Consider the following 26,723-nt stretch of genomic DNA (forward strand, 5'->3'; position numbering starts at 1 on the left):
GAAGCGGTGGCAATGGGTAGAGGTGCTGCTGCAGTGCAACTTCTGTCACTAGTGGACGGTGGCAGAAGTCCACAGAAGTAGTTTTACAGCATCAGGCTTAGGTCTTGCCCAACTCTTCTCATCCCCGAGAGTCTGGGGGCATCACATACATTAGATGGTCAGCTGGTCCGATAAAGAACTAAAGGCTTTATTCTACAAAGAACATTACATTTCTTTCTCGAGAGTAGATGCCAAATATTTGACCAGTGGTGTTCTGACCACCTAGACCCTCACCAATCATAAGACCTGGGCTCTGATGTCTACTGTACAAGTGCACATGTGTGCACTGGCAGGCACAAGCAGGAGAGGGTCAACATGCAAGAACAAAATACGAGCCCTTTGCAGACTAGTAGCTCCTCCTAATGCACAATTTCACCTGTTCTAGGGGTGGCAATGGGCCCTGTTACCTCTTGGGTTCCTGTGCAGCTACATAGGATGCACCAATGATATGTCTGCTTTTTCATGTGTGATCTCAGCTCCATTCATATTCTAAAGAGTGGTGATCACATATGTGAACCACTAATCCCTAATACACATAAAAGAGAATGATGCAGGGGTCATGCTTTTGTACTATATCTCCATTCACAACAGGATTTGGGACCCCCGTACTCTAGATCAGTGGGGTTACAAGTTATTTTTGTTAGTGATACATGTTATGCAAAAAATAACCCCTTTAATCTAATCTGTTAAAGGACCAGAAGGAGCAATGGATTCTTCCTAGTTTTTCCTGAACAGAGACCACCGTTTATCACAGGGTCTTGGCGTAAACAATCAAGCTTCTCTAAACCAATGTATTTACATAGGTGGCAAATACATTCAATTATAAACATCTTATAGGTACAATTATTCTTTAAGAAAAATTTTAATTTGCAAATCATTTGCCATATTTTTCACCCAGTAAGAGAAAAGATTGACATATTGACTGATTGAGTTTTGAAACAGATCTATAAATATGGAGATCTGCGAAAAGCATGAAAATACCGTTTACGACGGCCAACAAAAGGTTGAAGGAGAAAAAAAGGCATTAAACTTTTCAGGAGAGAAAAAAAAATATTTTAAATATGGATGCACACTTAAGAGAATAAAAGTGGAGTTTTGATGACTGACAACTATTGTAATACATCCATTAGAACAGTATAAATCTTCTTGAAACCTTCATGGTTGCCATGGTAACAAGATGTAGGTGTTTATGCAATCTTTATTTAATCCCTTCTGTGATAAGATTCTCCTTTACCACTGGCAGGATATCATGCTCTTTCCCTGTCTTTGAGACGTTGCGGCCATATATTACTGGAAATGCCATTATCACTGTGAGAAAGCTTTAATCTCTTATAGGTGCCTATTACAGTCCTAAGTGATGTCAAGACCATTGTTTGTAATCTGTTACAGGGGCATTTTGGGGCAAATGTGAAAGCTACGCGGACACAGTTATGAGATATACAAAAGCACCTTCGTTTTAAGATAACAAAAGTTTCAATTACAGGCAGCAAAATAGTTTTTATCTAGTGAATAAGGGTTAAAATGACATGTAGATGACTTTTAAAGTTCATTTTGAATTTAATATCCACATGTATGAATATATAACATTTGGAAATGCTCTCGTTTATTTGCTTTACTAGTCTTATAGTGGGTGATATTCAGTATTCATGAAACACAGGTCTCCCGGGTATGCGCGTGCCTGTCCTGTTCTTAAAGGGTTGACACGCCATTTCATGGAGGCACCTCTCAGCCTTCGACTGAGAGGCACCAGGTACTAAAAACACCTTTCCACTAGGGGAGGTGCCTGAGCAATATCGTTAGTTTGTGGTTGTCCTTCTAGCTAGTTATTTGTCATGTCCCTTTGTCCACTTTCCATTACACATGCCCTCAGTACATGCCTGTCCTGGCCATACTGTTTGCCTCAGACATCCCAGCTGCACCTGTCAGCACTATAGACTCTGCCTGCCTGTCCTGGTTATACAGTCTGCCTCAGACATCCCAGCTGCACCTGTCAGCTCTAGAGACTCTGCCTGTCTTTACCTGCCTGTCCTGTGGGTCAACTTCCACTGTCCTGGGAGTCTCACCTGGCATAGGCTTCGGTAGGCACCTAGTCAAGACCCTCCCATTAAAGGGTAAGGCCGGATCCCCTTGTAATCCAGTGCGTCCACTCTCGCTCGACACCTCATCATCACGGATGAGCGTTACATTTACTCGCATTTAACCTAATTTCATAATCCATCCTTCCAGAAGCAGCTTGATTTCCAAAATGATCTAAATATGAGAAGATATTCTTTTGGCTAATGGCAATGAATTGTCTACGGGCATGTTACTATATGCTGCCCTATAAGCACGATAATCATCTAGAATGTGGTGTGACGCGTTACCAATCTTTCTACCTTGCAGTTAGTCACTGTAATTAATACACGTACACAGCAATACGTTCATTGTTGAGAAAAGAGAAACTGAGTAAAATAATCTTTAGAATGCAAACAACTACATATATACAATATTCTGTAAATCAAAGTAAAACACGTTCTAAATGCGAGCCTATTGAAGTGGAATTTTAAAATGAACTTTACCAGTTACTTTGAAGTTTTCAATTTAAATAGATTTCTTAACATCCACATCTCAGAAAGCACCCACTACTCACTCAAATATGAGAGCGATTCACTAAGAACGGGACGCGGTGTGCCAAACTGATAACGATCTTTGTAACAGTTCTATCCGCCTCTAGCATGCAGATTTAACTCTGCCATAATCATTATGCGAGAAGTCAAATCCCCTTCTCAATTTTCATTGCTGAAACACTATTTGGCAGACTGTGTTGTAAGAAATTAATGGAAAAAATTAGAGATCCCTATCTATAGTCTACTAAGCCTAACAGATGAATGGAGAAATGCACACAGCATCGAGATTTTTTTTTTTTCTATCAAAGCAGCAAAGGTAATTAAGTTGCAGAAATTTTTCATCTGATCTGGCTCCCTTTAGAGCAATTGCAAAAAGCATATTTTTTGATTTTGCTGGCTTAGAAACAACACAAGCAAGGTACGTGGTTTCTAAGGAACATTATGACGAGCATACAGTATTGTTCCATTTATTATGATGAGGGAGGACTGTATCAGTAGAAATTTAGAAGACTACGCATTCTATCTTTTTAATTATTCTAATATAAAAATAGCAAAACTCTGATATCCACACTTTCCTCAAACCACAGGTGACACCTATGCAGGATGATGAAGCAATCCAAAATATTAGTTTAAAAGGACTTTCTGATATTTAGCTATTGACGGCCTATCCTTTGGATATAGGATCAATTGAGGCCCAACCTCAAAGAACCCCCAGCAGTTCAGAGGCTGCGATGCCCCAGCAACTGCTGCTTCCCCTTTAATGTTTAAAGGGAACCAACCACCAGGATTTTCATATATAAAGTAAAGCCAGTGCTATACTGGCACTAGGATGCTGAATGTGACTATACCTTTTGTTCTGAGATTCGATGTTTCATTTTAGAAATATGTGGAAGTAAAGTTCCAGCAATGCACTGCTATTTGATTGACAGGTGCAACAAGAAGGGAATATGTGGATCAGATCTTGCTATCTGTTCCTGCCCCTGTCTGTCTGCCTGCACCGGACTTAACGTCTATGATGGCAACAGGGGGAGGAAGGCTTGGCAGGCAGACAGGGGCGAGAATAGATAGTAAGACCCAACCCACTTATTTCCTTCCTGTTGCAGCTGTTAATCAAATAGCACTGCATTGCTGCAAATTTACTTTCACATATTTCTGAAATAAAACATCCAATCTCAGAACAAAAGGTATGGTTATATTCAGCATCCTAGCACACCAGTATAGCACTGGCTTTACTTTATATATGACAATCCTACCAGTTGGTTCCCTTTAAGCACAGTGCCCTACACTTTGTAGTGGCTGTGTCTAGTACTGCAGCTAATTGCTGCTCAATCCTTTCCAAGTAATGCAATTACAATTGAGGCTTTAAAAGAATCTGTCATCAGGATTTTACTACCTGATCTGAGAGCAACATAAACTAGGAAAAGAGACCTTGATACCAAAGGTGTATCACCTAGTTTACTAGCTGCAGCAGTTGTGACACAATCAAAGTTCTTAGATGTAGAATGTAGCAGAGCTCCACACCACTGATTCACGGCTTTTTGCGTACATTGTATATTAAAAATATGCTGCAATCAGTGCTGGAAGCATGGCTGGACTAGGAGTTCCACAGTCACTAGTCCGGGCAGGGGTAATTTTCTGATGAAAAAAAAACCCCTCTCATTGTTATAAAACAATCGCATACTGCCTAATAAGGGACACATCACTGAAATCAGTGTCTCAGCCCCTACTTCATGCTGTCCTCAGATATCATAGCAAAACCCTGCTCACAGATGCACTTTAAGCACAAGGGTCCCATCTAAAAAAAGGGATGGGCTCACATAATTTGCTCAAATATGTGCATGTGAGTGGCAATAGTGGACTTATTGTATATAATCTTTGCATACAGCTGTTGCATAGTGTTTGTATATAAACATTTGTATCACAGCCACCGTGTATTTGAACCTGATTATTCATTAAAGGGGTTGTCCATTACTAGGACAACCCCTTCTGATTCCACATGTTTCCCCGAGTTAAAATGAAAGACCCAGTACTCCCCTGCCGTTCTGTGCCGTTCCAGCGCTGTCAGTAACCGCGGTTCAAGGGTCTTGTGAGAATGTGATGTCACGCTAGCCCCGTGTCAAATCACCACTGTCTTCTCTCTCCTTGCCTTTAGACCAAATGAGCAATCAACAGGAAGTGAGTGGCAGCCACAGTGTCACTTCCTGTAGATTAACTCATTTGATCCCAATAGGGACAGTGTTGCTGATGTATGGAAAGCGCTGCAGAATATGTTGGCACTATGTAAAAATAAAAATTATTATCACATAATTTGATCTAATCTGTGTAAAGAACGTTTTACGTATGTAACAATAGTGGAAGTCATATATATAGTGTTTGCAGATGCTGTTGCATAGTGTCTGTATATACATATCAGTTTCAATACCTAACACAGCAACAAGAAAAAAAAAAGCCCTGTGCCTAGAAAACAATAGCAGGATGAAGCGCTATGGTGCCTTAGATTAGCTGATTGAGGAGAAGAAAAGAGCCAGAATGCCACCAAGCTGAAATAATGACTTATCCTAGGGGTAGGCCATCAATATTTAAGTCCCAGAAATAATGTAGCCCTAATGTGTATGACTATTTTATCCATTCATACATCAGCAGTGGATGAAAGTACAACTTCAGGGAGTGCGGCTTCAGGAAAACATGTTACCTGCATGCATTAAAAATTAATGTGATAGAGCAAACTAGTAAGTTCAGCTTTAAGAATATGATGAATCCTGAATTGTAGGACATTAAAGCCCTGCCCCATCTGCATAGCAAAGATCCATAGAAAGCCTCTTTTAAAGAAAATTAGCAAAAACTTGGCTGCTGTCCTCCTGCGCCAGTGATTGACTGCTCTGGTCACAACACAAGTGCACAAGTGGCAAAAGCAAAGATAGGGGTGACGGTGGCACCTGTCAAAAGTACACACAAGTATAGATCATTACGAAGACTTAAAGCTCACATTACATTAGAAAGTTAAAGGATTTTTTATACTGTATGTTGTACATGTTTTTTCAGGATTGAATGAATCAATTGCCTAATGCCAACACTTACAAATGCGTCTTTATTCATTCCGAACCTGCGGTCCCTGAGCTAGAATATAATTTGCTTATTTTGACTCTGCTAAGAAAATATAAGCCTAAAAAGTGCACAGAAGCTAAAATTTAAGCCGTACCATGTGATTGCTTCATTTTTATGCAGATGGGTCTAACACAAAAGCAGTATAGCTCTTTGCCTTGGGTGCCAAAATGCCTAGTCTCACCAACACAAGGAATAATCCAAATCTGTTATTCAATGTAATAACAGTAATATATACAAAACTGTTACAAAGATCGCAAAGCAACAATGCTGGGAAAAGCAGCCAAGGAGTACAATTGGCTACTATTCAGGGGAACTTGTACAGCATATAAAGAATGAAGTATGGATGATTATTGCAATTAAACAACCTCAATGAGAATGAGTGCACAGATCTTTCAGAGTTGGAGATGCTATGTTTTTTTTATTTCTTTTTTACTATTTTTTTGTCTTTGTAACAGTACACCTCGATTTGGTCTATATTTTGTAAAGACAAGGTGCCAAGATTGCAATTGAGAACTCCATTTCAATTACAGTAAATTTTGATTACTCCTGACGGCCGGCAAAGTCATGTCTGTAATAGAAACACCAATCTAGAAAAGCGAGAGTAGGTGGGAAGCGTGTATTTGATGCCTTTTTGGTTAGTTGCATGTAATTCAGACAATGGGGCCTTTGTTACTCATCACAAGCACAAAAATCCAAATTTTTCTGGAAGGAAATTCAAATTGTACAAAGGACTCTCTTCAGGTTAGTCAACTTAGTATTGTATTGGCAGTACAGTTGAGTTGAGCAGATCACTTTCCTGTCACGTCTCCACCACAGTCCGCTCCTGTGACTTCCGCTTCGGTCACCAGGCGTCGCCATATTACTGCAATGGGCGGTGCTGATGATAGGGGAGGAGTCAGTCCCAGTAGCTCTGGTGGGCGCAGGCTCCACTCATACACTAAGCTGGGTTTCCCTAGGACCTGCAGTACCACTGGCTGACTGTGGTGACGTGTGCCTTCCAGCTAAAGTTACCAACTTTCAGCCACAGCCAATGGGAAGGCACCACACCCTTCTTATTCCTCCTCCTGTTTATAATCGTCACCAGATATAGTGTCTAGTTTAAGCTGCTTGTCTTTGGTTCTCGCCCTGCTCTGTATGTTGATCCCTGTGTTTTGACCCCTGCCTGCTCTCTGACTACTCTGCTGCCTGCTGTTTTTGTACCTCACAGCCAACTCTGGTTTTGACCTTAGCCTGATTTCCAGACTATGCTCTTGTCTGCCGATTTTGTCCCTTTTCTGTATCTCCTGGTTTGACCCTGCCTGACGACTACTCTTCTTGGAATTGCAGCCTTCCACAGGTAGCGATCTCCGGAGCCCTGTAGTAATTCCAAATCACTGTATAGGCGTTAAAGGGTTTCAGCCTTCTCAAGATCCTGCTTAGTGGGCGGCCAGCCTCTATCCTGTCCGTGACAGACATCCTGAGACTGTAGTTCCATGCAGACTTTACATTTGTGCAACCCTGGTCCTCGGTCCATGTCAGGTCCTCTGGCCATGAACAGGAGCTGCACAAATTTCCTGATCTTTTTAGGTCTTCAGATGCAAGAGTTGATTTTCCGGCATAGTGTGATCTTATCTGAGTGGCGTGTTTCGCATAAGTGACTTCTCGCCAGGTCGGTTAATCAGAAGCCGAGTCTTGGAGCACAGAAGCTCAGGAAATTTGCACAGCTCCTGCCATGGACACAGAGCACTGAACATGGACTGATGACCAGGCTTGTGCAAAGCGATCCACTCATCTTTACTGTACAGTGCTACTTATCCAATTAAAAGTCAATGTCATCTGGTACTTATAGCTCACACATATCTTATATAGTGTAGTTGGATTTTTGCATACCTGCTGCCACTCTAGTCACTATGGCCAAATACATATTATACTTTCTCTCAGTTTACCTGAATTTAGCCCTTCATTTAGTGGCAAAATATATACTATGGTGATTAAGAGAGGTTGTCCAAGTTTTTGACAACCCCTGTTAAGAATCCCTAACACAGACTGTAAGAGTAACAACTAAATTTGACCTCTTAAAGGTTTGTACACATGCAGATGATTATCATTTTTTATATATATATATATATATATATATATATATATATATATATATATATATATATATATATACATATACATACAGTATATATATATATATATATATATATATATATACAGTACAGACCAAAAGTTTGGACATACCTTCTCATTCAAAGAGTTTTCTTTATGCATCTTTATGTTTAGTTGGACCATCATTTATTTTTCAACATGACAATGACCCTAAACACACCTCCAGGCTGTGTAAGGGCTATTTGACTAAGAAGGAGAGTGATGGGGTGCTATGTCAGATGACCTTGCCTCCACAGTCACCAGACCTGAACCCAATCGAGATGGTTTGGGGTGAACTGGACCGCAGAGTGAAGGCAAAAGGGCCAACAAGTGCTAAGCATCCCTGGGAACTCCTTCAAGACTGTTGGAAGACCATTTCCGGTGACTACCTCTTGAAGCTCATCAAGAGAATGCCAAGAGTGTGCAAAGCAGTAATTAAAGCAAAAGGTGGCTACTTTGGAGAACCTAGAATATAAGACATATTTTCAGTTGTTTCACACTTTTCTGTTAAGTATTTCATTCCACAAGTGTTAATTCATAGTTTTGATGCCTTCAATGTGAATTTACAATTTTCAGAGTCATGAAAATAAAGAAAACTCTTTGAATGAGAAGGTGTGTCCAAACTTTTGGTCTGTACTGCATACATTATATATATATATATATATATATATATATATATATATATACACACACACACACACCGTATATACACTGCATATATAATACAACCTCAACTCCAAAAGAGTTCGTTCACTGTAAAATGTAAAGGAAGCAAGACTGCAGTGATTTGGAAGCATCTTATGGCAATAATTTAATGAATGATTCCACCTAGTGCTGTGTCTGGATGCAGTGTGACAGTTCAACTGTCCAATCTCGGGCAATGGTGTGCTGTGCTACCAGTATAGTGATGGACCACCCTAATAGAGGCTGGGATGCGCTGGATTCTGACATGTCTTTTGTTCGGAGTGATTACCTGGCTATTTAGCTGGCTCACTGCCGCCAATTACTGCCAGTTGTAGCTTTACCTCGGTGGTGTCTGTGTGCCTTGGATTCCTGTGCTCAGTCTCTGATCTAATCCAAGTGGTTGAAATATATGTCAGCGGATATCATAGAGCAATACCGCGGTTTGTCAATGTGGCCAGAAAATGACATCGGGATTGTTTTACATATACATCATCTGGAGTATATCATAACTACAACACAATATATAGGGAGCCTTCCTGACAAATAGACATTGAAGAGTTAATGAAATTGAGTGAATAAATAATAGATTTACAAAGATAGGAAAGTTACTGTGTATAAAAAAAACAACCTTGTGTCTTTCAGGAGCCTGTTTTAGACATAAATAAAAAATCCTCTGATGATGTGTTCCCTTTAAGGTTGAGAATAAATTGGCCCCTATTGTATCACAGCACCTCTTTTTATAGTGCTTACTGCAGTCTTCGCTCGGGGAGACTTTGATAAAAACTTCCTTGTTAGGATCACATCTCTGACTAGACAGAGACCACAAGGGCTATGTAACAAAGGCTTTCAGCTGAGACATGTGTGGAACAAAGCCACATCTTCCCATCCTCTTGTACCTGCTAGAAAATTTCCTTTGATCACGTCGCAGCACCTGTCTCTGTCCAGTTTCGCAGCCAAAACACAGGTCAGAAATCCAGTATGTTTTAATGTAATATTTATTTCTGGGACCTTCAGATAAGAATATTTGAGTTTTTTCGTTATGTAAAAACCTCTTACAAAATGAAGGTCTGTCTCTGCCTGGCAAACACAATGGGGCACAACACAACCATGACCAGAGAGACTAAGAGAATAAGACGGACATAATGGAGGCACATGTTACTCATTCTATGTCCTTACCTGTGCCTAAAATCTTTATTTCTTGGTGAAAGCAAGAAAGAGAAGAAAGCGACAGTAAATCAAGCGCAGTTTAAAGACGCACACGATGATAATGAAGAGATATGAGTGGGGACGATGGGTAACCCAATTTGCATGCTACAAAATTGGAAATTGCATCAAATGACATTACAATTATTCCTTTTCGGGAAAGTAACAAATACATTATAGGGAAGTTACTTTGATTGTTATTTTTGGAACATTTCTCAGGTTTATAAACTATAATTCTTACAAAAGCAGCAGTCGACTATACCCAAAGATCTGCCCCCCCCGAGAGCAGAGTTGACCCCCACGCTAAAAATACATTCCATACTGTAGTATTTATATGAGAAATCCTCTTACAATGAACAATCAAAGATCATAATATGCTATTTCAATGTGGGGAAAAATACATTTATTTACCTCCTATGCAGCAGAAATTAAAGAAAAAATATAGTGATCAATTAAAAGTAATATAGACGTGACATGCACATGCCATTACATTTTCATCAATGCTTAATTAAAACTATTCATCTACTTTAAGTGATCCATCCTGAAATCTAAGTATCAGTGTTACCCATTGAAACCAATCGGAGCTCATTATTTTCATTATTTTATTAATTTGTTCTTCAAAGATGATGGCTAAATTCTGATTGATTACAAACAGTAACAGATACACTTTCTCAGAGCTATTTTTATGCATAAGGCACACTATTGGGCTTGAACTATCAAAACTGATTTCTGGATATGAGCACATACATTCGTAGGACCCTGGTTCAGTGGTTAGGTCAGAATAATGCGGCTGCTGGACAGGAGCCCAGCAAACTATCTTCAACCTATCAGCATCCCAAGATCCTCTATTGATTAGCCAACCTGGCACAATGTTGTGTGTATTTAATATCAACCCAGGACAGCTAATCAAAAGAAATCACAGTAGGTAGGACGTGAATGTGAAGGCTCCCTTTGAGTGGCTGTGGAATACTGACCTGACGGCTGGATCATCGTCCTTCAAATCTCTACTGCTTTTGCCTTGCTGTCTGTTGCAACCAATAGAAGTCCAGCGTACATTTTTTCAGAACTATTTAGAAAATAAAGCTGAGCTCTGATTGGTTTGTATGGGTTATGAGCCTGTTTTCTATTTGGGTAGGTGCCCACAATCAGGGTCCACAGTGTTTTGGATGCAGCATGTTTCAGCTGCATCTAAAAAGCAGTGATCTACAGTACAAGCACAGTGGATAGGATTTATAGAAATCTGTTGCCTACTGTGCATGCACTGCCAGCAGCGTAAACTGACCTGTGGTGCGGCTTCCCAAGTTGCAAGCATGTCAATTATTTGCTGCAGAGCCACAAGGGTTCTCCACAGTAAAAACAAACAGAAAGACCGCAGCAGCTCGAACACTGATCATGGGCATGGGCAGCTGTGGTCTACTGCGGAGGAGACTCGTGACCCTGCAGGTCAGGACCCGCCACGTCCAGGATGCAGTGGGTCCTGATCATGTGCACATACCCTTAGACAGTTTTAAAAAATGAGACAAAATGTTGATAGTGTCAATGGAATAACCTACTCCTCAGCTGAAAACATGAAATATGCACATTGTAAAAATATAGGATTTTCAGTTTTGGATGGAATTAGCATTTTATCTCTACAAATAAGGTCTCATACAGACGGTCAAATGTGGATGCCTTTTAGTATTTGTTGCCTCCTTGAGGGGAAAGGGGGCTATAACCTTAACTAAAAGTATCATAGGGATTTATGATGCAGTTAGAACTGGCCAGGAAGCCAACATGCAAACAATATGGCCTCAAATCTTTTTTTGTGAACTGTCCCTAAGTGTGAAGTAAGAAGGGAGCTTTAAATGTCATATTTAAAGGGGGTGACCACTTTATTTTTAGGCTAACAAATATGTTAGGGACACAATTTTGTGGCAATTACCAATCTATAAGTATTATAGGTTCTTCTCGTTGTTAGTACAGCCTTCCTCACAGAATGCACAGCTCTTCTGTCCACAAACTAGCTGCTGGTTGAGGAGCATGTGACCACATCGGTCCAACAGTCTCGACCAATTAAAAAATAGAAAAATAGATTTTTTATGAGCAGTGTTTTGCAACTGGAGGAGGCTGCTCACAAGATACTCCAGAAGTAGCTATTTGAGAACAGCTGGTGAGGAAGGAGGAGAAGACGTAAATTATTAAGTGCCACAAAATCATGTCCCAAACACATTCAGTAAAGATAAAGTGGCCACCCCCTTTAATGTATCGAAACTCCCAAAAACCAAGAAACAGGATATTTGGTGCACTGGCATTTTATTAACATGGAGTTTTCATGACTGATTTCTTAACAGAATCCATTTGATTACTTTGATGTATTTCCAGCTGAGGAGAGGCTGACTGTAGTGCGCCCAATAATATAGATTAATTGTTGGAATATATTACCAAAACAGGAAACATAATCATAACCTTGTTCATTTTGTTCAATTTAGTCTACGGCAATTGTGGAGGCCATTTTTTTTTTTTTTTTTTACATTTCTACTCGTTTTTGTTATTGATTTTCCCCATATAGGAAAAATTCTGTGCAATGAAAAATGTCCAGAGTAAAACTTACCTGAGCTCCAATACACTGGTTACATTCCCGGAAGGGAAAATACGGCGGATAAAGTTGAAATCTCCCACATATAAACTTCCATCTATTCCACAGGCTAACGCCACAGGGGCGAGAAGTTTGTTGCCATCAGCCTGACCATTGCAACTAGGACATGAGATGCTACGTCTTCGGCCATTGCCCATTATACAGCTAATTACAGGTGGCTGCTCAGATATGAACTGGTTTTCTCCATTACCTTTGTAAAGAATACCTGTACAAAAATAAATATAAAAGAAAAAAAATAACTATAAGGACTAATTCATGAGTCGATAACTATGAAATGATCTAATGCTGAGTAACAATGGTTAACTGCATTGTATCAGATGTACTGGTGCCTCTCATGCTTGTAAACCAACCACAATAAAAAGAGCGTTCTCTTCTAATGGAAAAGGGTAATAAAACGTGTTTTACAATGAGTTAGTTTTACAACATTAGTAAAATTACAACACCGCAATGGCATATATTGTAGAAACTAGGGCTTTCTACAATCGGCATACCTGAACAGTTTTAACATGACTTTTAATTAATGCTAAGAGGTCTTATAAATGACAACTTGGAGTAATGTGAATGGAACCTCTATGGGGGATCGTAGAGTCACTGTATTAAGTGTCAAACTGTGTTACTGTCATATGGATTCACTAGGTAGCACCAGATTAAGAAGATATATGGTGTATGATGATTAAATAAGGAGGCAGATGGGGGTCATATACAGACAAGTACATTACTATGAGTGCTATATCAAAGCTCTGCAAGACTCTGAGGTTGTAAGGTGCCATATTGTCCATTTTTATGAGTCCTAAAGCTGGCAACACATATTCAACAATTGTCTAATGTCTGCTGAACACTTATCATGTAATAATGGCTTTACAGATGAGTCTTAAACCCCAAATACATTTTCGATAGCTGTCAGTCAAGTAATGATTCATCTGATTGCTCAGCCAGCAGTCACATCACTCGATTCTCCTATACAAAGGAGTAACACTCCACCGAGTGCTCCTGTGTCCTCAGGTGGTGGCTTATCTCTTAAAGTACAAAAAGATCGGAAGTAGAGTTGAACCAACCCCCGAGGTTCAGTTTTTGGTCTTTGTTAGAAACACAGACTTAAAAAAATAAAAACAGAGTTCGTTTTCAAAGTTCAGGTGCTTTACTTATGCAGACCACTCATGCAAGCATCACTATGCCCGAGTACGCTCAGTGCTCATCCCAGTGTGAGCAGCTTGCAGTGTTTGAACGGCTCGCAATGGGGGTAACAACTGCGTGATCGGATGTAGTATGCACCAAACCAAAAAAAAAAAATGGAAAAACTCTGCCCCCAGTAGTGAGTTTATGGCTGGCTTTATGTGGGTGGAGACCCAAACTGCCCAATTAGTGACTATTATTGGGGTTCAGGTCAAGTCCGGGTCCCAAACTGAACTTTATCTAAAGTCCGGATGAAGCTGCTGAACCGATCTTCCACAGGTCTGCGCATCTTTAATCAGTAGTCTGAAATCGGACATGCCAGATCATTCTGTTTCCCAACATCATCCGTCGGGATAGAATGAGGAGTCCAGATACACAGTAGATGCTAGACCAAACTCGCTAATATTGGCAGGTTCAGCCAACATTAGTCTAATGTATGAAGGCTTTTACTTGTGGTCTCTATACCTTCATATCAATGCTCTGGTGAGTGGTCTAAGTTGGCCACATCGGATCTTGCCCAAACTTCCCTTATAGAAGATAACTGGCGATTTTGTTGGATAAATGGGGGAATCTAATGCATGCATACATCGACAGAACTACCTGTGACTGCTGTGTAATTCTGTACCTTCATGGGGGACACCTAGTCAAGAAGTCTTGGGTTTGGCACCATTATTAAGCATAGATTTCCACTGTTTTTAAGGATGCGTTAGAATTAAGAATCTATAATTGTCGCAGTGATTTAGCCGCATTTTCAGATTAACTAGTAATACCTTTCTATCATCATATATTACTAGCAATTATTCTGCCATTCTCATGTAAAGAATAGTAAGAGTACGGTAATTAACAGTCAATACATTTATCCAAAAGAGTCTGATAATCATTCGCTGCCTTGTTAAATGCATTTGTAATGATAAAGTGCTGTTACCACAAATGTATTTTTCAAAAAGTATCAATCTATGAAAATAATGGTACTGTAGACACCATCTATAGGAAAAAGCACTTTGTAGAAGAAAAGATGCATGGATTTAAAGTATTGTAGAAAGCAGAAGTAGCTTTTTAAAGTGTTATATAAAGTAGAGGTAATTTATGCAGCCACTCACTATACACACACATATAAATAAATGAGAGAAAGATGTGCTGTATACACAGATCACATCATGCAATTAAAATTATTATTTTTTTATGTTTACTTTTTGCATTTCAACTTTGATTTTTTTCTTTGTGATATAAACAAAGAAAAAAGAAAAATGTTTTCAGAAAATTCCCAATTGTGATTAGGGCGTCCTCAGCTTCTGTGTGTTAGTTTTTCTCAGACTGATCCATAAATGGCTTTCCATTTATTTATCCTCTCATTATGATACGAAGGTGATCTGTGGCAGGATATTGATCAGTAGGAACTCACCAATACACAACAATGTAATATACTCGTTCTATTTTTCCAATTGTGCGACCATTTCAGAATCAATATACATCTTAATTACAACAAATATCAGAAATCATAACAAGTCTTGAAGTAAGGTTATGGAGAGAAACGTTCTGTTTTCATATTACATCTCGGAGAATAATTCTATGTGAGTTGACGAAACGCATCGATCAAAGCCTCCAACAGCCACATTGTTCCACTCCATGTCAAATGGACATTGGCTCTTTATCTCGCAGTGTTGTCTGAGCTTTAATTATAGTTTTCCCAGATCGTTAGTGGACGTTCACAGTAAAAGATACAGAGACATTGTACGTAGTAATATGCTGTAAAGTGATTTCTATACTGGTACAAGAAACAGAGGTAATACTACTTATAGTATGGCAAAGCGAGCAGCACTGTGGCTTTTTGTAACTGCACCATTAAATTGCCAGGATATATTCCCTGTGCATTCTCCACACCCTCCACATTTGATATGGAGGCTGAAGGCTCAGCTGTTTGTGCCTTTACACATTTATATAGGCATTATCTGGTTGTGATGTTCATTTGACAGGAAAATGAAGAGAGGAATCAAAAGGGCGATATCCCAACCAAAGGTGACATTGGGCAACAAATCTAATTACGGACAGTGTATCATTGCATATGCAAGTTTTATCTATCATCTATCATTCTATCTGTCTAGCTTGCTATGATCTGTCTATCATCTATATATATATATATATATATATATATATATATATATATATCTGCATATAAGTATATATAATATATACAGTACAGACCACAGGTTTGGACACACCTTCTCATTCAATGAGTTTTCTTTATTTTCATGACTCTGAAAATTGAAGATTCACATTGAAGGCATCAAAACTATGAATTAAAACATGTGGATTGAAATACTTTAAAAGGTGTGAAACAACTGAAAATATGTCTTATATTCTAGGTTCTTCAAAGTAGCCACATTTTGCTTTTATTACTACTTTGCACACTCTTGGCGAGCTTCAAAAGGTAGTCACCGGAAATGGTTTTCCAACAGTCTTGAAGGAGTTCCCAGAGATGGTTAGCACTTGTTGGCCCTTTTGCCTTCACTCTGCGGTCCAGCTCACCCCAAACCATCTCGATTGGGTTCAGGTCTGGTGACTGTGGAGACCAGGTCATCTGGTGTAGCACCCCATCACTCTCCTTCTTAGTCAAATAGCCCTTACACAGCCTGGAGGTGTGTTTGGGGTCATTTCCCTGTTGAAAAATAAATGATGGTCCAACTAAACGCAACTGGATGGAATAGCACGCCGATGCAATATGCTGTGGTAGCCATGCTGGTTCAGTATGCCTTCAATTTTGAATAAATCCCAACAGTGTCACCAGAAAAGCACCCCCACACCATCACACCTCCTCCTCCATGCTTCCCAGTGGGAACCAGGCATGTAGAGTCCATCCGTTCACCATTTTCTACAAAGACGTGGTGGTTGGATCCAAAGATTTCAAATTTGGACTCATCAGACCAAAGCACAGATTTCCACTGGTCTAATGTCCATTCCTTGTGTTCTTTAGCCCAAACAAGTCTCCTCTGCTTGTTGCCTGTCCTTAGCAGTGGTTTCCTAGCAGCTATTTTACCATGAAGACCTGCTGCACAAAGTCTCCTCTTAACAGTTGTTCTAGAGATGAGAAGGTGTGTCTAAACTTTTGGTCTGTAGAGTATATATATATATATATATGTTTATTATATATCATCTATTTGGCTCTATGTCTATCTTTTGTAAAGTGCCAATGTTCTGGAAGGGAAGGGGTTTATGCCGCGCCACCGTAAGGAATCCAGGTAGTTGATTTAAAAATGCCTTGTTTATTCAGTCAATGCATTTCAGAGATCAAGTCTCCTTCATCAGGATGGAAAATGAACATTGTCAAAGCATTTTTAAATCAGCTAACTGGATTGCGGTAACGCGGCTTTAACCCCTTCTCTTCTGGAATTAGCACAATCCCTCTGCGGGTCTCTTCTACATGTGACACAGTGGTTGTGACTTCTCACAAACCAATAAGGTGAGCCTTATTCTTTTGTGATCCCCCTGGGTTTACCAGGTAAGATCCTATTGCACTTTCTCTTCACCAGCCATTGTTTATTTTTCTTAAAGGGAAACTCTACACTTGAATGGCAATTTACCACATTCCATAGTTCGCGATAAAATGTTGGGTATGTACAATGCTCATCTGGTACTGATTTTTGGATTACATACTGTCTATTCCACAACAAGAATTAGATTTCTGCTTAAAGTGTTAAACTCATGTTTTTCTCATTTACAGATTATACCATAATGGTCTGAAAGACGAGGTACCAACTCTGGAGCCTGCATCTATGCTGACAATGAATGTCACCTGCCCAAAGTTCAGCACATTGAGGTGACTGCCTCATCTACATGGAAAAAAAGAAAAAAGGTGACTTTGCAATTATCTCTATTTTCTTCTATAGGAACTATAGAAATCTTTCAGTGTTTTCTATTAATGGTAATGTAGACAGCCACACCATTTTATTTGGACTAGACTACATCTTCAGGTGGTACAGGTTTGGAAGACCTCCGTTCTGATCATATGTGGGGTTTCCACGGAGCCCAAAGGTTGTCATAAACCATTAATGCCACACAAAATCTGTTTCAGTTCCACAAGACCACATTGCATCAACCTAAAGCGGGCTTTACACGCAGCGATATCGCAAGCAATATTGCTAGCGAGCGTACCCGCCCCCGTCGGTTGTGCGTCACGGGCAAATTGCTGCTTGTGGCCCACAACATTGCTAACACCCATCACACTATACTTACCTGCCTAGCAATGTCGCTGTGGCCGGCGAAATGCCTCCTTTCTAAGGGGGCGGAACGTGCGGCGTCACTAAGCGGCCGCCCAATAGAAGCGGAGGGGCGGAGATGAACGGGATGAACATCCCGCCCACCTCCTTCCTTCCTCATTGCGTGTGGCCGCAGGTACGATGTTGTTCGTCGTTCTTGCTGTGTCACATATAGCGATGAATGCTGCCGTAGGAACGACGAACAACATCGTACCTACAACAACAATGATAATCGGGATAGGAACGACTGGACAACGATCAACGATATGGTGAGTATTTTTGATCGTTACCGGTCGTTCCTGCGGTGTCACATGCAACAATGTCGCTAACGAGGCCGAATGTGCATCATGAATTCCGTGACCCCCAAGAACATCTCGTTATTGATGTCATTGCGTGTAAACCCCGCTTAATAGTTGGAGCGGTTTGGCAAAGCTCTTGCCAATTAATCCAGTATAGGTTAGAAAAATCACTTATGTGCCAGAGGCAGCAGATTAATTAATTTAATTTTTCTTTATACAATCTTATATTATTAAAAGGGAAATTGACTCCTCCAGGTTTACAGTTCCAAATCTCAGGCTAGTATAAAATAAAAAAAGAGACCGAGACCCTGATGCCACTGAGCTTCTTGCCTTAATTTTGCTAAAATCAATGTTTTATTGGCTAGTCTTCTCAATCATGAGCTCGCTAACTCAGCTCATATCACTGATTGGCAGCTCTCTGCCTATAGAGTGAATGGACAAAAAGCCACTAATCAGTGATGGTGAGATAGAGAGCTTGTGAATATCAAGGATGACATAGCACGAATGCATCACTAAGAGGCTTTCCAAGCTCAACCACAAAGTTTTTTATTATCAAAATTACAGCAAGAAGCAAAGGAAAGATAGTAAAGGAAAATCCTGCCACTCCTCAACCAACAAAGTGTGAACAACACACGAGTTCACAAAGGAAAATTTACTCAATATCAGCAGTTTAAGAAGAAATTACATTTGGATCAGAAAATTGTATTGACTATTTATAAAATGCTGACAAAACTACAAATCTGCTTTAAAGGAGCTGTCCACTTCTTAAATGCAGAAAAGCACCAGGTAAAATAAAAGCATCTGGTCATGGATCAGCCAAGGCCCCTGTCACACCTTATCACACCCCTGTCACGCCACTGTCACGTCCTCGTCATGCCCTCGTCACACTCCCATCCTGTCCCAGCTCCGCACAGTTTGGCCAACAGTAATGGGCAGTCCGGCATTTTTTGGTGATCCGGCTCACATAGCTCCGCTCACCAAAAAGAGTTGGCTCAGTCAAATTATAAATGGATCCCTATTGAATATGTGTTTACTCCAGGTGAACACGTATTTAAGATTATATTAATGAGGCTGAAACCCTGCCCACTCACAAAAGGGATAATTAATTTGAGTGGACAGGGTTTTGTCAAGATGGGCGGGGTTTTGTCCACTGAACACCAGACTTTTACACCTAGTGAGAGCCATTAAGAGAATTTAGTGGCTCTCACTGGTGTGTTGGCTCCTGTCAGTCACAGCAGGGAGCTGGATCTTTGTGTCCTATTGTTCTCGACCAACACATCACTATTGGCCAAGCTGCACAAAAATGTTGAAACTTATCAAACAAAAGACTTTTGGAGTAATCGATTTGAAGAATCGGGGCTGTAAGGTTTGAGAACTGGTAATAACTTTTTACTTACTAATTGTATCTATATAGTATTTTTACCAAACATCATTTAAGTATATTAAGGGTTATCCCTACATTAATATGCAATAAGCGAGTCACTGCGACCAAGTAAACGAATCCCAATAATGACACGCAGCACTATAAATAGCTAATAGTGATGAAAGAGCCCAGTCATTTTACATATGAAATGCTGAGCCTGCAGGAACGTAATAGTCCTTATGGAAATTAACAAACACAGCATATGCCTGATGGTGAATTTTTCTTACTTAGGACAGTGATAAAACATAGACATGGTTATCCATTACCATTGTCCTTCATTGAGCACAGATCAATGAGCACATTTTGGTCCTGGTTATAAAATGGTCAGCTATTATTTTCTATATGCACGTGTCACAATAAATCTCCATTTGTTATAATCCATGTAAACCGCATGTCAGTTTGCACTTTGTACCTGAACATGTTTTATTGATTGTGGATACGAGTTTCAAAGGCAGAACCGGGGGCTAATGGTTACACTTCTTTTTTTTTTCTGGGATGCTGTTAAAACGATCAGTCTGGTAAAAAAAGAAAACGAAAAGGAAACACAAAAGAAACTCGAGAGAAATGTTCTTCAAAGCTCTTAAAACCCCTCTGAATAAATAGAGCAGTTTCTTTGTTGTAACGGCCATTATAAAATACAGCCAGAACCGAGAGGCTAAATGCCGAATACAGAATAGCGAGCATATGCAAATGGGAGATAATATCTCATAAACAATATTCTATTACAATGCTGTCCTGATTAGGAATTGATCAAAAAATCCCCCGTGTTTCTTGTGTGATTACATCTTTTGCAACAATCACGAGGCGACATTTTTCCCCCTGGAAACAAGGCGTTGTATAATTTTCATCAGAGAGGTCCTCCAAGCCGGCTATCTGCACTACCGCGTATGATTTATCCTGTCATTAGCTAGAGAAATAGGTCCTTCAGCTTTCTCCTCTAGTATTGCCGACCAGGAGGCGAGCAGAGGAATATTTATGGCCGTATATCAGGGGTGCCGGCACAAACACCTGTCAGTATCTGCACTCCTCCCTGAAACACATTTCACAGGCTCATCCACCTTGTCATTACAAGTAACCACTTCGTTTATTCAATTAGACACGCGTCACTTTGAAAAGTCGCCAGTTGTCAGGAAGCGATGCTCGATATAATTTAAAGCTGGGAGATTGGTTCACCTTGTGGCATGAGGCAGGATGATATTTTACTATTCATATGCATCTCCATTATTGCGGCAAGCACCCGCGTATTCCTCATTCCACTTAGGCCCATTATATGTTATTGCAGCTTTTAAGAAATGCTATTTCCCATTGCTCTTACTCAAAAATAAATACAGTTAGTTTCATAGCACTCGGTTTTCGCGTCTTTTGAAGAAACTTATTATTTTTTTAACATTTGATCACATTATGTGTGTTTTGCTGATCAGCCCCATGCATACGGTTTGGTAAGTCGTGTGCATGTAGGATTAATTATACAGAAACATATATGCAGGAGTCTCTAGCAAGATGAGAACTGTAGATAGCAATAAAAACAGATTTTATTAATATCATTAAAATAAATGTAATAAAAGGTGTGAAAAGGAGCCTCACTGAGGGGGCGACAGCACCAGGCACAAAATATCTACGACAAGGTATACATATGTATGCAGAACTGATATAAAACAATGCAGCTTTTTGTCTATGAAACCTATAAAAGATCCTACTCAAGGCAGTGTAATGTTCGTAAAGGCAAGAAATATCAAGCAAGACCCCCTTCAAACGTCAGTGATTCCGGTACGTATGACGTCAGTTTTCATACATACCAGAGACACGGACATAAGCAGACCCATTAGAATCAATAGGTCTACATACACATCCGTTTTTTTTCAGACGTGTGTACCGCACGGAAAGGAGTCCGTTTTTCTCCGGCAGCACAGCTGATGTGATCCGTGTGACATCAGTGTGACATGTACCAGAAAAAACACGTGTCTTTGAAATAAAAAGATTTTCCATACTCACCTGTCTCAAGTGCTGCAGTCACTTGCTCCTGGGCCCGCTCATTATGCTCATGCATATTCACTGCACCGCGGACCCGGAAGCAGCAGCGCCGGAGACAGCAGTGCTGGATATAGCAGCACAGGAGACAGGTGAGTAAAAAGTTCCTTATCTCTGTGGGCTATCACAGATAGCACACAGAGTACACGTGTGCTAAAATCACGGCACACGGATGGCCATATGCACCTTCAACATGGACCGTGTAAAATGTGCATTTTTATCACAGACGTGTGAAGAGGGCCTAATGAATAGTGTTAAGTAGTCATTTAAAAAAATGCAGCCTAAAATACTATAGCTTGAAGGATAGTGGTTAAATAGTTAGAAACAGCATGTTCCAGAGTGCTACAAAAGAGTAGCTAAAATTATTGACTCAGTTGAAAAGATCAGATAAAAAAATGTGTCCTAAAAAAAGTTCAATGACTAATCAGTATAAATAAAGTGCCTGGTGCTATGCTATGACCCTCCATTATTACGCTCCGTGCACGAGACAAAGCAGACAATTGAAACATGAGTCAGAATGACACACACTTAGAAGAATCAGACAACAGAAATGTGAGTTGGAATAACACACCCCCACAAGTAGACAACCAAAATGTGAGTCATAATGACACACCCCCATAAGAAGCAGACAACCAAAATGTGAGTTGGAATGACACACCACCAGAAGAAACAGACAAAATGTGATTCATAATGACACACCCCCAGAAGAAGCAGACAACTGAAATGTGAGTTGGAATGACACACCACTAGAAGAAGCAGACAACTGAAACGTGAGTCGGGGTGGAGAGCAATGGCCCTAGGAACTTTATATATAGTGGTGAGTCACTGAACTTTTTTTGGAAACATTTGACTACCTGATCTTTTCAACTGAGTCAGTTAGTTTAGCTTCTGTTTTGTACCACTCCGGATCATGCTGTTTAACTACTTAACGACTGTCATTCAGGCTATGGTATTATAGGCTGCACTTATTCCTATGTCCAGTTAACACGTTTATTGGGGTTTCTTGCCTTTACACCGTCTTGAGTAGCATCTTTTATAGGTTTTATAGAAGAAAACTGCATTGTTTCATCTCTGTTCTGCACAGATATATATTCTGCATAGATATGTATACCTTGTCATAGATATTTTGTACCTGGTGCTGTCGCCCTCTCAGTGAGGCACCTCTTCACTTATTTTTTTTAATTTATTTTAATGATATTAATAAAATCTGTTTTTATTACTATTTATAGCTCTCTTATTGTTTGAGGCTCATGCATATGTGTCTCTGTGTAATTAATATTTTAAGAGTTATAGTATCGAATTCTATAAAAAGCATATCTTTAATGAAGTGTGCATATATAGTAGCACACAGCGAGCCCAATTTATTATTGCATTTGCGCCTGTTTTTTGTGTAGCTTTTGGTGTTTTTTGCTTGTTTTTAATTTGCACCCAATTTTTTTTAATTTGCGCCTTGTTTTTTTACAGTTTATTTTCTATGACCCTGATTCAGCAAAATCCATGTTGTTTACACCGAGTGGACGCGTTGAAATGAGATGCTCCTGTGACTCCTTGCGCTTTGCCAATATCTTGCTCCAAATCTTACTTTGTGGCACTCCACAGCTCGTCATGATAAATGAATGTCTCCATGCCTGATCTTGGCCTCATTCAATCCCGACTCCAAACATTATGACAGAGCTGGCCAAAACTGGCGTCAAAATGCCAAAATGTCAGATGCTGTAGTCGCTTTGATGAATCAGGGCTTATGTTCTCTTTGTTCTTATGTTCACGATTATGGGCGTAATTTGGGGATGTTTTTGGCTGATTCATTAAAGGCAATTTTTCAAAAAAGTTGCAAACTTTTACGTATTTTTTTCCTGGAGTGATCTTAGATATGCCAGATATTTTGCTGCATTTTTGCACCATTTTTTTTGTAATGTGTTACTTTTTGCACTAAACAGTCACAAAGAGTCAAAAGAAATATTCAAAATTCATATTCGAAATTCAAGAATCACGTGCGCCATTTTGAAGAATTGTGGCAACAAATACCAACAAATATAAGACAAGAAAAATTATTTAAAATAATCCGCAAATAATAAATTGGGGCCAAACTGCCTTGAGATCTATTACAGAACAGTAGGCAATTTTGACTATTTTTTTTTAAAGTTACATAATTACATAGTTAGTCCATCTAGTTCAACCTTCCTCCACCAATTATACATTTTGTCCCTACGTCACTTATAACCAACAATGTTGTGTGTACTGAGGGAATCATCCAGCCCTTTTTTAAAAGCTGTTATAGTATCTGCCATTACTACCTCTTGTGGTCGGCATTCTACAGTCTGACTGCTCTAACTGTAAAGAACCCTTTGCTATTTAGCTGCCAGAATCGCTTTTCTTCCACTCGCAGTGAGTGCCCCCTGGTCCTTAGTATTGTCTTTGGAAGAAATAAGTCATGTGTCAGTCCTTTATATTGACCACACATGTATTTATACATATAAATGAGATCTCCTCTGAGACGTCTTTTTTCTAAGCTAAACATATCTAACTTTTTCAACCTGTCATCATATGTGAGGTCTTCCATTCCTTGTAGTAGTCTAATTAGCCGCCTTTGAACTGACTGTAACTTCTGAATGTCCTTTTTAAAATGTGGAGCCCAAAACTGGATCCCGTATTCCAGATGTGGCCTTACAAGTGATTTATAGAGGGGTAACAATACGTTGGGATCCCAGGATCTAATCTCTCTTTTTATACACCCTAAAATTGTGTTTGCTTTAGCAGCTGCTGCCATTTTTCTATTTTTGACTTCTTGTTATTCATTTATGTTTTTTTGTGCCAAATTCATGAAAATGGAGCACAGGGGTCATACATTTTGCATAAAGTAAAAAATTGTCTCTTATCTGTCTTTAACCTTTTTGGTATTTTTTGTACAAAAGTCACATATTTTTCAAAGATATTGCAAAATTGACTAAATAATTTCAGGTGTACATAAAAACAATTAAGTGGGGGACTGGAGTACATTTATGACAAATTTTGTGTTTTTTATGAACAGTCCAAAATAATGAATCAGCCAAAAACATCTGAAAACCCTAAACCACGCAGACAGTGGGGAACTGAATTAAAAAGACAAAACAAAAGAACAGGTGAATGAATATGAAATAAACTTAAAAAAAAATGTAAAAAAGATGAATCTGGTGTAAAACACCAAAACCCCAGAAGAAAGCAGCTAATGCAATGATAAACCCACTGCCTGCATGAAGAACTGCAACTCTCCAAATTGCAAATCTGGGGCAGAAATTCAAGATTGAAGCTTGGATTTCTGCCATGGATCTTGCGGTAAAGACATAGCTCTATCGATTGGGGTGTATGTGATATAAATTGGAGTGGTAAATCTGCACCACTTTTTGTTCGTATTTTTGGTGTCTCCATGATGTCCCTTCCCAAAAGATGACATATATGAGGGTATAAGGTTTAGTAATTTCCCAGTAGTATATGGACATTGTATTATATAGCTGTACAACACAGACTTCAAACATGGTCATGTATGTGAAACCTTACTATAATTATTAGGAGTGGGCTACGTAGATGAAGCCTATCTAATTTATTTTATTGGGACTCAACTTCATGGACACAACATATAGTACTGAAATGAAAAATGGAGAACTGCAATATTTCTTGTGCTAGCCAGTAATCCTTTTCACACTTAGTACAGTATATTATTAAAACTGCTTTAGACTTTATAGAATATTCACAGTTTAAACCCATTGGGCACTGATTTAGGGGCTGCATCCAAGTTTCCAGCCATTAGACGTGATTGTGATTGAATGGAGCATCGTGGTTGCACATGAGTGCTGCCGCTCTATTCATTGTGGGAATGACAGAGAGAAAGTCGAGATCTGTACTAAGCTATCTCCATCATTCTCTCGGACAATAAATTAAGCAGCGGCGTGAATGTGTAACCATTCAATCATGGCCACAGAGAGGCGAAACAGGGAAATGGGACCACCAATCAAGTCATTAATTCCATCGGCTGGACCTCCCATCGATCTATGCTGTAAATAGGTAAATACATGATTTTAATTTATGTTTGTTAAACAATATAAATGTAAAAATTGGAATCTACCATTTTGTTGGAGCTGCAAGAAACTGCCATGAAAATGCTAAAGGTGGCAAAATTTGGGCATAATGCCAACATTTTGTGACTTCTCAAAGCTTCCATGACTCTTATACGCTTTAATGAATTGGTCCCTAAGTATCTTAACTGCTACAATAAATACAGTTGCCACTTACTCAAAGACTTAAAATAAACTGTATGACACCTAATATTTTTGAAAAGGGTCAATCAGTTCAGAAGTTGAGAAGGTCCTAATTGATAACGCAGCCCATAGAGCTGCAGCTTTTCTCCTTGACCTCACCTTCCAATATAACTATCATTTTCAGTTCCATTTTAGTGAACCAGTAAAAAGCAAGTAATTTATCAGACAGTTTTCAATTTTCATAACCATTAGATGTTAGTAAAAAGCCCATTTGACTGCTCATAGCATTGCACTGTAAATGCCATTTTATTGGCGGTCATTATTTTTGAAAGCAGATACAACATAACTCGCGCTCTATTACAAAGCTCTTCTTCCTAATAAATAACATTTTCCTTTATGAAAAGAGCAGTTTTATTAAAGTCTAGACCAGAAATATTGTCTTACCTATGTTACTGTGAAAATCATTGTGTCATACACCAGAAATGTAATAAAAGCCCATTTGCGGCACTGGTGGAGGGGGTCTGAGAGGAGAGATGTTTGATTGCTTTATAATAGCGGACATTGTGTTTTGTTATTCTTACATATCTCCCGTCATACTTACAAAGTGTAAATTGGGTCGCAGGATATGATTTTTCATTTTTATCGAAACAATGAATTTGCTTCAGCATGGATAGTCTGGAAGCTTTGTAGACAGGGATACGATGACACAGGGCCGAGTGCATAACAATATCTGTATGCCAATTCCGCAGCCTTCAATTACTGCTAAAACCATGTATGCCAGCCCAAAGTAATGACAGTTTGTCAGTAAATATTAACATCTGTCTGAACATGTTTTAACCTAAAAAAAAATGTGCACAAATCATAGTCAAATTCTGCCTTCATTTTGGCTTAGGAATCTTCCACTACAGAAGAG

At 39.4% G+C, this 26,723-nt stretch overlaps 1 protein-coding gene across 20 annotated transcripts in view; it reads right to left on the reverse strand.

Annotated features, from left to right (window-relative positions):
- TENM3 (teneurin transmembrane protein 3) overlaps nt 1-26,723 on the reverse strand; it is a 1,857,795-nt gene that overhangs the window by 116,458 nt on the left and 1,714,614 nt on the right. For 12 of the 20 annotated variants that reach the window (XM_075347175.1, XM_075347169.1, XM_075347170.1 and 9 more), the window contains 2 exons: nt 12,357-12,607; nt 9,741-9,763 (listed from right to left, as the gene is read on the reverse strand). In XM_075347175.1, the coding sequence (XP_075203290.1) occupies nt 9,741-9,763; nt 12,357-12,607 (274 nt within the window). The remainder of the gene's footprint in view (nt 1-9,740; nt 9,764-12,356; nt 12,608-26,723) is intronic. The other 8 variants (XM_075347163.1, XM_075347172.1, XM_075347171.1 and 5 more) reach the window with 2 other exon arrangements.

The sequence above is a fragment of the Anomaloglossus baeobatrachus genome, chromosome 1 (assembly GCF_048569485.1).
Source record: "Anomaloglossus baeobatrachus isolate aAnoBae1 chromosome 1, aAnoBae1.hap1, whole genome shotgun sequence".
NCBI lineage: Eukaryota > Metazoa > Chordata > Amphibia > Anura > Aromobatidae > Anomaloglossus > Anomaloglossus baeobatrachus.